Source organism: Xenopus tropicalis, chromosome 5 (assembly GCF_000004195.4).
Source record: "Xenopus tropicalis strain Nigerian chromosome 5, UCB_Xtro_10.0, whole genome shotgun sequence".
In the NCBI taxonomy this organism is placed as follows: Eukaryota; Metazoa; Chordata; class Amphibia; order Anura; family Pipidae; genus Xenopus; species Xenopus tropicalis.
Window position 1 is genome coordinate 12880356 of NC_030681.2, and position 12691 is coordinate 12893046.

A 12691-nucleotide genomic window follows, 5' to 3' on the forward strand; every position below is an offset into this window, starting at 1 on the left:
GGTAACAGTCACCCTGCTATAGTTCCAGGGGTACCCAGGGCACAAATAAGCACTCACCCCAAATCCCCCCCTAACTGGCCTTCAGGCTGGGCCCCCTTAGCCCATAACAAGGTTACAGATACATAGAAACATTGGGGTAACAGTCACCCTGCTATAGTTCCAGGGGTACCCAGGGCACAAATAAGCACTCACCCCAAATCCCCCCCTAACTGGCCTTCAGGCTGGGCCCCCTTAGCCCATAACAAGGTTACGGATATATAGAAACATTGGGGTAACAGTCACCCTGCTATAGTTCCAGGGGTACCCAGGGCACAAATAAGCACTCACCCCAAATCCCCCCCTAACTGGCCTTCAGGCTGGGCCCCCTTAGCCCATAACAAGGTTACAGATATATAGAAACATTGGGGTAACAGTCACCCTGCTATAGTTCCAGGGGTACCCAGGGCACAAATAAGCACTCACCCCAAATCCCCCCTAACTGGCCTTCAGGCTGGGCCCCCTTAGCCCATAACAAGGTTACGGATATATAGAAACATTGGGGTAACAGTCACCCTGCTATAGTTCCAGGGGTACCCAGGGCACAAATAAGCACTCACCCCAAATCCCCCCCTAACTGGCCTTCAGGCTGGGCCCCCTTAGCCCATAACAAGGTTACAGATATATAGAAACATTGGGGTAACAGTCACCCTGCTATAGTTCCAGGGGTACCCAGGGCACAAATAAGCACTCACCTCAAATATCCCTCTAACCTCGCAAAATAATCTGCCAATGCAAAATGCGGAAATTCTCGGCAAATCCATACCTGGCTAATTATTTATCCAGTCCAATGCTTATTGTCAACCAAAAACTGTAACAATTAACAGTCAGTAGGGACCCAATCAGAATTCAGAGTCCAACAAATGTTCTGAAAAAAAGCGACACCCCTGTTTGTATGAATGAACCTATACAAACACAAGTATAGGATCCCTGTCTCTGTAACATCTTCATTTTCTACTTTTCTCCCATCTGAACTGATTCAATATACATTTCCATGCAAAGGACTTTTATGAGAGATTAAGCTAAAATCTTGCTTCTAACAGAGGATGCAAAGTCATTAATTTGTCCATATTTCTCACATGCCATCTCTTGATTTCGCTCCTTAATTAGATTTAAACAAATTGAATTCAGGAAATGGATTCGCACATTTGGGCGATGTCTAAAATGTGGTGTTTTGTGGGTTGATGTACTCAATCTATAAAAGTGTCACAGCACAATGTGTAATAAGGCTGAATTATCTCGCTTTCTCAGCTTTTACTGTTACATTATGTGAGAGATCTCCCTAGCACCTCTTTTATAGTTGGAAATATACCCTTTGTATTGGTAGGATTTGCTCTCCATTAGATTTGTATGTGTAGAAAAGTCCTTTTCTGAAAATGTCTATTTATATGTATGGGCTGTCGTTGCCATTGCTGAGATACTGTATCTAATAGAATTAAATAGTGATGGGGGTTTCGCCAGGTATGGATTCGCGGCGAAAAATTCGCCAGATGTCCAAAAATTGTCGCCGGCGTCAAAATAGAATAGTCACGGGCCTCAAAAGAATAGCCGCGCAACGAAATAATAGCCGTGGGCGACAAAAGAATAGCTGTGCGACAAAATAATAGCCGTGGGCGACAAAATAATAGCCATGGGTGACAAAATAATAGCCATGGGCAACAAAATAATAGCAACGGGCGACAAAATAATAGCCGCGGGTGACAAAATAATAGCCATGGGCGACAAAATAATAGCCATGGGCAACAAAATAATAGCAACGGGCGACAAAATAATAGCCGCGGGTGACAAAATAATAGCCGCGGGTGACAAAATAATAGCCGCGGGTGACAAAATAAAAGCCGCAGTCGACGAAATAATAGCCGCGGACGACAAAAGAATAGCTGTGCGACAAAAATAATAGCCACGGGCGACATCACTAGAATTAAGTCTAAAACCAACTGGACTTTTCTGAGTTTTTCTTGAATACTTTTCACCACTCATCCAACTATTCTTTTCTATTCAAGAAAAACTCAGAAAAGTCCAGTTGATTTTAGACTTAATTCTACTAGATACTGTTTATCATGACCTGGATAAATGAGAATCTTCATAGACCCATTGCTGAGATATTCCACTTACTGCACCATTGTTGGAGTGGAACCCTGGAGCCACCACCATCTTCTGACTAAGCAGTAGCTCCAGGGTTCTCCTCACATAGGCGCAGGACACTTGCACCTTAAGAATTGGGCAACTGGCACACAGAACACCAGGAATGTTGCCAGTCAGACTTCCAAGCAATGCAACAAAATGCGCAAGTAGTTGCATTAGTTTGAAGATGCTGGAATTATGGAGCGAAATGTCACATTATGCCTAGTGATGAGGCATATCTGGGGAAATTTGGGAAAAATTAGTGGAACGTGGCTACTGCACAACTTTTTTGACACGACCGCGATGTATTTGGCGTGACCGGGATTTTCTTTGATGCAACCACAACTTTTTTGACACAATCTTGACTTTTTTTTTACATTACTATTATTATTAACATTCATTTATAAAGCGCCAACATATCCTGCATCGCTGTGCATGACCGCAATTTTTTTTGATGTGACTGCAAAATTTGCGATCTAGACTTTTTCCTCACTCTGCAGATTTTTTCACTCTGAATTTTTGCACCCATTTCACAAAAAAATCTGCCAATGGGGAAATGTGGAATTTTTCAGTGGAACCACGCCTGGGAAAAAATCTTTCTCAACACTAGGAATGTAGCGAACTGTTCGCCGGCGAACTAATTCGCGCGAACATCGGGTGTTCGCAAGTCCGCAAATTCGCGAACTTTTGGCGATGTTCGCCATTTGGGTTCGCCTTAGCTGGCGCCAAATTTTGACCTCTCACCCCAGACCAGCAGATACATGTCAGGCAATCAGGCAGCTCTCCCTCCTGGGCCACCCCCCCCCCCCCTTGGACCACTCCCTTCCATATATAAACCGAAGCCCAGCAGCCATTTTACATTCTGCCTGTGTGTGCTTGAAGAGATAGTGTAGGGAGAGAAGCTGTGATTGATTTGAGGGAGAGTTTAAGTAGGATTTCTGGCTAGTAATCTACTACTGCTCTGTATTTGTGTGGGGATAGGAGCTGTGCATTCATTTCAGGGAGAGTTTAAGTAGGATTTCTGGCAAGTAATCTACTTTCTACTGCTCTGTATTTGTGTGGGGATAGGAGCTGTGCATTCATTTGAGGGAGAGTTTAAGTAGGATTTCTGGCTAGTAATCTACTTTCTACTGCTCTGTATTTGTGTGGGGATAGGAGCTGTGCATTCATTTCAGGGAGAGTTTAAGTAGGATTTCTGGCTAGTAATCTACTACTGCTCTGTATTTGTGTGGGGATAGGAGCTGTGCATTCATTTGAGGGAGAGTTTAAGTAGGATTTCTGGCTAGTAATCTACTTTCTACTGCTCTGTATTTGTGTGGGGATAGGAGCTGTGCATTCATTTCAGGGAGAGTTTAAGTAGGATTTCTGGCTAGTAATCTACTACTGCTCTGTATTTGTGTGGGGATAGGAGCTGTGCATTCATTTCAGGGAGAGTTTAAGTAGGATTTCTGGCTAGTAATCTACTACTGCTCTGTATTTGTGTGGGGATAGGAGCTGTGCATTCATTTGAGGGAGAGTTTAAGTAGGATTTCTGGCTAGTAATCTACTTTCTACTGCTCTGTATTTGTGTGGGGATAGGAGCTGTGCATTCATTTCAGGGAGAGTTTAAGTAGGATTTCTGGCTAGTAATCTACTACTGCTCTGTATTTGTGTGGGGATAGGAGCTGTGCATTCATTTCAGGGAGAGTTTAAGTAGGATTTCTGGCTAGTAATCTACTACTGCTCTGTATTTGTGTGGGGATAGGAGCTGTGCATTCATTTCAGGGAGAGTTTAAGTAGGATTTCTGGCTAGTAATCTACTTTCTACTGCTCTGTATTTGTGTGGGTATAGGAGCTGTGCATTCATTTCAGGGAGAGTTTAAGTAGGATTTCTGGCTAGTAATCTACTTTCTACTGCTCTGTATTTGTGTGGGGATAGGAGCTGTGCATTCATTTCAGGGAGAGTTTAAGTAGGTTTTCTGGCTAGTAATCTACTTTCTACTGCTCTGTATTTTTTGTCTAAATAACAATTTGTCTAAATAACAATAATAATTCCGTGTCCAGAAACATCACTTGAGTGACGGTTTTCCACCAGCAATAAAATATTCCGTATCCACTACTGTATACGTTGCCCTTGCAGGCCTTGTTGCCCGGTGTCTGCAACCAAGTGCCACCTAGCTGTGTGATCTTTTTCACAATTTGTCTAAATAACAATAATAATTCCGTGTCCAGAAACATCACTTGAGTGACGGTTTTCCACCAGCAATAAAATATTCCGTATCCACTACTGTATACGTTGCCCTTGCAGGCCTTGTTGCCCGGTGTCTGCAACCAAGTGCCACCTAGCTGTGTGATCTTTTTCAGAATTTGTCTAAATAACAATAATAATTCCGTGTCCAGAAACATCACCCAAGTTGTTGTTGTTTTGTAAAAATAAAAAAAATGCCAGGCAAAGGCAGGCCGCCACGCAGAGGCACTAGGGGCCGTGCTGCTATGACATCCTGTGGCCCTAGGAAATTGCCCAGTTTTTCGAAGGCACTTACCCTGAACTCCCAAAATGCTGAAGAGGTAGTTGACTGGCTTACACAGCACACCCCATCCTCTACTGTTTCTAACTTTGCCACAACATCCTCATCCTCCTTTGCTATGGGCACCCCACGTACCACTTCCTCCACCACCGCCGCCCCTTCTTCACTGGAGTCAGAGGAGTTATTTACTCATGAGTTTGTTGAACTGAGTGATGCGCAACCATTATTGCCAGAAGAAGATGAAGGAGATGCGGATGTTACACCAGATATCATAATTCAGGCAGGCAACACAACAGAGATGGACATAAGGTGTGATGAGGTCCCCGCTGCTGCTGTCTTCTGTGAGCTGTCAGAAGAAATTGATGCATCTGAGGAGAATGATGATGAGTAGAGTGCTATTTTGTGGGTGCCCACAAGAAGAGAGCAAGAGGAGGATAGTTCAGATGGAGAGACGGAGAGTCAGAGAGGCAGGAGGAGATTAAGACTTAGAAGAAGCAGGGACAGCTCCCAGGGAACAGTAGGGCAACAACATGAATCGGCACCTGTGGTCAGCCAGCCAACGCACCCGCCAACTTCTACTTTTACTGCTAGAAAGCCCACATCAAAAGGCTCAGCAGTGTGGCATTTTTTTAATGTGTGTGCCTCTGACAAAAGCGCTGTAATTTGCAATGAGTGCAGTCAGAAACTGAGTCTTGGGAAGCCCAACACCCACTTAGGTACAACTGCTATGCGAAGGCACATGAACGCCAAACACAAAGCACTATGGGAGCAACACCTCAAAGGCAGCAGCCAAACGCTAAGCCACCCTCCTTCTGCTCCAGCATCTTACTGCTCTACCTCTGCTGTCCTTGACCCGTCTCAACCACCCTCCACTCTGCCTTCCAGTTCCTGCTCATCTGCCCCCAGCCAAGTTTCTGTGAGGGCCATGTTTGAGCGTAAGAAACCAATGCCTCCGAGTCATCCCCTTGCCCGGCGTCTGACAGCTGGATTGTCTGCACTCTTAGCCCACCAGCTTTTACCATACCAGCTGGTGGACTCTGAGGCTTTCCACCAATTTGTAGCAATTGGGACACCGCAGTGGAAGGTACCCAGCCGCAATTTTTTTTCACAGAAGGGAATACCACACCTGTACCAGCATGTGCAGAGCCAAATCACCGCATCTCTGTCATTTAGTGTTGGGGCAAAGGTCCATATGACTACTGACACATGGTCCTCCAAGCATGGTCAGGGCAGGTATGTCACCTACACTGCCCACTGGGTGAACCTGGTGATGGCTGGGAAGCAGGGAATGCGTGGTTCAACAACAGTGGAGTTGGTGTCACCGCCACGGGTTGCATGCGGGTCTGCCACCACCTCTACTCCTCCTTTGCTCTCTAACTCATCTTCTAACTCGTCTTCTAACTCGTCTTCTAAGTCGTCTTCTAAGTCGTCTTCTAAGTCGTCTTCTAACTTGGCTTCTTCCTCGGCTTCTTCCTCCTCTGCTGCTGTGTCCTCCTCCACACCTGTGCACCCCCAGCTCCACATAGGCTATTCGACGTGCCAGGTACGCCGTTGTCATGCTGTCTTGGGCATGACGTGCCTGGAAAGTAGAAACCATACCGGATCTGTACTCCTGTCATCTCTGCACTCACAGGCCGATCGGTGGCTGACCCCACACCAACTGAAAATTGGAAAAGTGGTGTGTGACAACGGAAGCAATCTGTTGGCAGCACTGAGACTGGGCAATTTAACACATGTGCCCTGCATGGCACATGTTTTAAATTTGATAGTCTAACGGTTTGTCTCGAAGTACCCAGGATTGCAGGACATTCTCAGGCAGTCCAGGAAGGTGTCTGGCCATTTCAGACGTTCCTACACAGCCATGGCACGCCTTGCTGACATTCAGCGGCGGCACAACTTGCCAGTCAGGCGTTTAATTTGCGACAGCCAGACTCGCTGGAATTCCACGCTAATGATGTTTGAACGTCTGCTGCAACAACAAAGAGCCATCAATGAATACCTATTTGAACTGGGTGGTAGGACTGGATCTGCAGAGCTGGGGATTTTTTTCCCCCGTTACTGGGTGCTTATGCGCGACGCCTGCAGGCTGATGCGCCCTTTTGACGAGGTCACAAATATGGTTAGTCGCACTGAAGGCACCATCAGCGACCTAATACCCTTTGCTTTTTTTCTTGAGCGTGCCGTGCGACGAGTGACAGATGACGCTGTAGACCAGCGTGACCAAGAGCCTGATTTCTGGGCGGAATCACCAGAACGTTCCCAGGCACCTGCTGCAACGCAGGGAGAGGTGTCAGAAGCGGAGTCAGAGGAGGAAGGTGGCTTTGTGGAGGCAGAAGACCAACAGGAGCAGGCTTCCCAGGGGGCTTGTGGTCACCTTTTGTGGAGCCCTGGTCTTGTACGTGGCTGGGGGGAGGAGACGGTGGTGGATGAGGACGTAGTCCTTGATAACGAGAAAGGGGAGATGGATACCTCTGCATCCAACCTTATGAGAATGGGGTCTTTCATGCTGTCATGCCTGTTGAAGGACCCCCGTATCAAGAGGCTTAAGGAGAAGGACCTGTACTGGGTGGCAACACTACTAGACCCTCGTTACAAGCATAAAGTGGCAGAAATGTTACCAACGTACCACAAGTCCGAAAGGATGCTGCATTTCCAAACCAGCCTGCAAAACATGTTGTACAATTCTTTTAAGGGTGATGTCACTCCACATTCCAGGGGCAGAGGTGCCGGTAATCCTCCCACGAGCACACCTGCAAGGACAATGCACTTTGGCCACTCTGTAACGTCAGACATGCAAAGTTTTTTCAGTCCAAGGCAGCGCCAGGACCCTTCTGGATCCACCCTCAGAGAACGCCTCGACCGGCAGGTAGCGGACTACCTGGCATTAACTGCAGATATTGACACTCTGAGGAGCGATGAACCCCTGGACTACTGGGTGCGCAGGCTTGATCTGTGGCCAGAGCTGTCACAATTTGCCATAAATCTGTTGTCTTGCCCTGCCTCAAGTGTCCTCTCAGAAAGGACCTTTAGTGCAGCAGGAGGGATTGTAACTGAGAAGAGAACTCGCCTAGGTCACAAAAGTGTTGATTACCTGACCTTTATTAAAATGAATGAGGCATGGATCTCGGAGGGTTACTGCACGCCGGAAGACTTGTTCTGACTGCCCATGCAGCTGTCCTTCTCTGCACGCCGCTTGACACCACACACAGCTGTCCTTTAGCGTCCTCCTCCACCACCGTACAAACTAGGGTGCAAATCCTACTGGCTTAATTGTAAGCCAAACTTTTTGGACAGGTAAATCCTGAATTTTTCTCTCTTCTACTCTTCTGTGCTTGTCACCCTATCTGAGTTCTTTGAAAGGGTTTGGCTGGGGCGTGGTTATGATACCATTTAGCTTTGATGTTTTTAATGTCTTCTGTGCTTGTTGTCACCCTATATGAGTTCTTTGAAAGGGTTTGGCTGGGGAATGGTTATGATACCATCTAGCTTTGATGTTTTTAATGTCTTCTGTGCTTGTTGTCACCCTATATGAGTTCTTTGAAAGGGTTTGGCTGGGGCATGGTTATGATACCATCTAGCTTTGATGTTTTTAATGTCTTCTGTGCTTGTTGTCACCCTATATGAGTTCTTTGAAAGGGTTTGGCTGGGGCATGGTTATGATACCATCTAGCTTTGATGTTTTTAATGTCTTCTGTGCTTGTTGTCACCCTATATGAGTTCTTTGAAAGGGTTTGGCTGGGGCATGGTTATGATACCATCTAGCTTTGATGTTTTTAATGTCTTCTGTGCTTGTTGTCACCCTATATGAGTTCTTTGAAAGGGTTTGGCTGGGGCATGGTTATGATACCATCTAGCTTTGATGTTTTTAATGTCTTCTGTGCTTGTTGTCACCCTATATGAGTTCTTTGAAAGGGTTTGGCTGGGGCATGGTTATGATACCATCTAGCTTTGATGTTTTTAATGTCTTCTGTGCTTGTTGTCACCCTATCTGAGTTCTTTGAAAGGTTTTGGCTGGGGCATGGTTATGATACCATCTAGCTTTGATGTTTTTAATGTCTTCTGTGCTTGTTGTCACCCTATATGAGTTCTTTGAAAGGGTTTGGCTGGGGCATGGTTATGATACCATCTAGCTTTGATGTTTTTAATGTCTTCTGTGCTTGTTGTCACCCTATATGAGTTCTTTGAAAGGGTTTGGCTGGGGCATGGTTATGATACCATCTAGCTTTGATGTTTTTAATGTCTTCTGTGCTTGTTGTCACCCTATATGAGTTCTTTGAAAGGGTTTGGCTGGGGCATGGTTATGATACCATCTAGCTTTGATGTTTTTAATGTCTTCTGTGCTTGTTGTCACCCTATATGAGTTCTTTGAAAGGGTTTGGCTGGGGCATGGTTATGATACCATCTAGCTTTGATGTTTTTAATGTCTTCTGTGCTTGTTGTCACCCTATATGAGTTCTTTGAAAGGGTTTGGCTGGGGCATGGTTATGATACCATCTAGCTTTGATGTTTTTAATGTCTTCTGTGCTTGTTGTCACCCTATCTGAGTTCTTTGAAAGGTTTTGGCTGGGGCATGGTTATGATACCATCTAGCTTTGATGTTTTTAATGTCTTCTGTGCTTGTTGTCACCCTATCTGAGTTCTTTGAAAGGGTTTGGCTGGGGCATGGTTATTATACCATCTAGCTTTGATGTTTTTAATGTCTTCTGTGCTTGTTGTCACCCTAAATTAGTTCTTTGAAAGGGTTTGCCTGGGGCATGGTTATGATACCATCTATCTAAGATATTTTTTCTGTCCTCTGTGCTTCAGTGGCTGCAACAAAAAAACCATAATTTTTTAGGAATGTACACATTCCTGATTTTTCAGGGTTCTGCAACTGCGGCAAAATCGTATCTTTTATGGTCACCACAGGTGATCGAAAAGGTAGGACAAACCTGGGCCCACACTGCAGAATCAGTGTTTTTTGGTTCACGTTACTCTACATTGAATTACCTCTGCCTGACCATGCAAGTGCGCACAAGCACGGTGACTGCTAAACACACCACTACAGAAATATTCCTGGAGGTGACAAGCAACTAGTAAAAACTAATATTCGCACACTTGACAGTATCATTAAAGCTTTTTGCGTTTTTTTTCGTTGCAGTAAACGCGGCGTTTTGTCTTTGCGTGTGAACCGGCCGTAACCTTTACACGACTTGATTGGACTGTAGATGCCGGACTTTTTAAAGCAGTTTATTACATAAGTTTAGGAATGTAGTGTGTTTTCTCCCCTTAACAGCACAAAACGCAACGCTGTGTCAACAACGTATTTTTCAGAGAAATTTTTGCCCTTGATGCCCCTCCGGCATGTCACTGTCCAGGTCATGGCACCCTTTAAACAACTTTAAAATCAGTTTTCTGGCCAGAGATGGCTTTTCTAGGTTTTAAAGTTCGCCTTCCTCGCACTTTCCGACGAAAGTTCGGGAACGGGTTCGCGAACATTTTTTTTTAGGTTCGCTACATCCCTACTCAACACTAATTATGTTGCCTTGGTGGGGGGGGATAATGATGATTGCAAACGAGCCCAGTTATCTCTCAAAAGGGCTCATTTAATACAGATGTGCAAAGTACAAGATTTGAATGCAAATTATCATGCTTCTTACAAGTTATTCAGTGCTATTTCCCCATTATTTGTATTAAATTTCCATAACATATGACCCCAACTGCCTCACCTCCTTCTTTGTACCAGATTTTTCTGCTGATAGCCAAAAACTTCTTCAAACTCTCCATCCCCTCAGCCTTTATAATTGCATTAACCTGTATTTCCCCCTCCTCTGCAACTTTTAGTTTGGATACCAAGGCCACCAGGCATGGATTTGTTGTGAAATTATGTGTTTCTGGGTTGTTTCATGTGCCTTTTCCACATTTACCAATGTGGCTAGTCAAACTGGGGTTTAGTAGTAGGATCAAAGTTGACTGGGCAGAAGAAAAACTTGGCCAACACATGCATAATGTCTGCCGGGAGTGGAGAAACTTGATGTTTGGTGACGTGACCTGTATGTATATGCTTGTGTGTAAAATATAACGATCAACGTGATGGCTTAGGGGGAGATTTATCAACATTTGAGCTTAATTCTTTTCACAATTCAAGTTTATTTGCGCTAAAAAAACCCTCAAATTCGAAGTATGGTTCAAAAACTTGAGTGTCTGTTATTTATTAAGTGCAAAAAACACAAAAACTCAAAAATAATACTTTGCCATCTAAAAGCTTGCAAGTTTCTATAGGAGTCAATGGGAGTTGTCCTTGGCAAAGTCAAGCTGTATTTTCAATTCAAGATATTCAAGTTTTTTCAAGTGTGTAAACTTAAGTGAGCATTCGATATGTGATATAGAAGAAGAAACTTGAATTTACAAACTTGAAAATTGATACATAAGCCCATTAATGTAAAATGATTCCATATTCTTCCATAGAATAGCCAGCCATACCACACTAAGGGGCACATTTACTAAGACACGAATCTGAACCGAATTGGAAAAATTCCGATTTGAAAACGAACATTTTGCGACTTTTTTGTATTTTTTGTGATTTTTTCGGCGTCTTTACGACTTTTTCGCTACCAATACGATTTGCGCGAAAAAACGCGAGTTTTTCGTAGCCATTCCGAAAGTTGTGCAAAATCTGCCGATTTTTTCGTAGCGTTAAAACTTGCGCGAAAAGTTGCGCCTTTTTTTGTAGCGTTAAAACTTAAAAGGTGCGACATTTCGCGCAAGTTTTAACGCTACGAAAAAAGCGCAACTTTTTGCTCAAGTTTTAACGCTACGAAAAATCGCCAGATTTTGCGCAACTTTCGGAATGGCTACGAAAAACTCACGTTTTTTCGCACAAATCGTGTTAGTAACGAAAAAGTCGCAACATTTTTCTGAAAAAATCGCAAAATACCGATCATTACGAAAAAAACGCAATCGGATGCATTCGGCCCGTTCGTGGCTTAGTAAATGTGCCCCTAAGGGTCCCCATATATGGTATATATATATAGTAGCTGCCGATATCAGTCCCTTGTACGATTCAGCAGCTTATCGGCCCGTGTAGGGGCAAAAATGAGGGGCCTGCCCGACCGATATCTGGCCTAAAATTGGCCAGATATCGATCGGCCAGGTTAGAAAATTCAGTCGAATCGGCTCGTTGATGCGGTCCCCAAACCGACTGCCCCATTGCCGCCAACATAATTCGATCGCTTGGCCCCAAACAATCGAATTATTTTTTTTTTTACCTACACCCTCCCCGATATCGCCCACCCGTAGCGAACGGATCTCAATGTGTATGGGGGCCTTAAGGCACCTATTTATTGAAATTGGAGGCAAACATTACTGGGAATGCTGTCCATAGCAACCATTCGGCAATGAGATCTGAATAGTCACCTAAAAGTTAGAAAACAAAAGCAAATATCTGATTGGTTACTATGGGCAACATCACCAGTGATGTTTGCCTCCACTGTTAATAAATTTGAGGCCCAAAGGTTATAAAAAATTGTGCTTTTGCCATTCGTTCTCTTTAGCCTACTCTATGAAGATCACCAGTAGAAAACCAAACCACGTCAATAGTTGATTAACAGCCTTATCGTATGTTTTCCATTTTTTTGTTCAGTTCCACAGCACGTGAATGTCGATTTAAGAGCCATGCACATAAGTGGATATAGTGTGGGTGTAACCTGGACAAGACCTACTGGGGTCAAAGGTATCATTGAAGAATATATTCTAAAAGCTTATCCTGAGCACAGTCCTAACGTATCTGCCGTAACGGCAACATTTCCGGATGCAAGTAATGGTAAGTTACCTTTGGAAGCTGTTAATAGCTCAAGTAGAACATAACAGGTTGCATGTGATTTACATCCTACCCTAGGGGGCTGATTTACTAAGACACGATTTCGAATCCGAATTGGAAAAATTCCGATTGGAAACGAACATTTTGCGACTTTTTCGGTAATTTTGCGATTTTTTTCGTATTTTTTTCGTTTTTTTCCGGCGTCTTTACGATTTTTGCGAAAAAA

General features: G+C 44.3%; 1 protein-coding gene across 1 annotated transcript in view; it reads left to right on the forward strand.

The window, feature by feature from the left end:
* The window catches only part of ush2a (usherin), a 510724-nt gene that overhangs the window by 207931 nt on the left and 290102 nt on the right, over positions 1 to 12691 (forward strand). The window contains exon 29 of the mRNA XM_031902040.1: positions 12289 to 12468. Within this exon, the coding sequence (XP_031757900.1) occupies positions 12289 to 12468 (180 nt within the window). The remainder of the gene's footprint in view (positions 1 to 12288; positions 12469 to 12691) is intronic.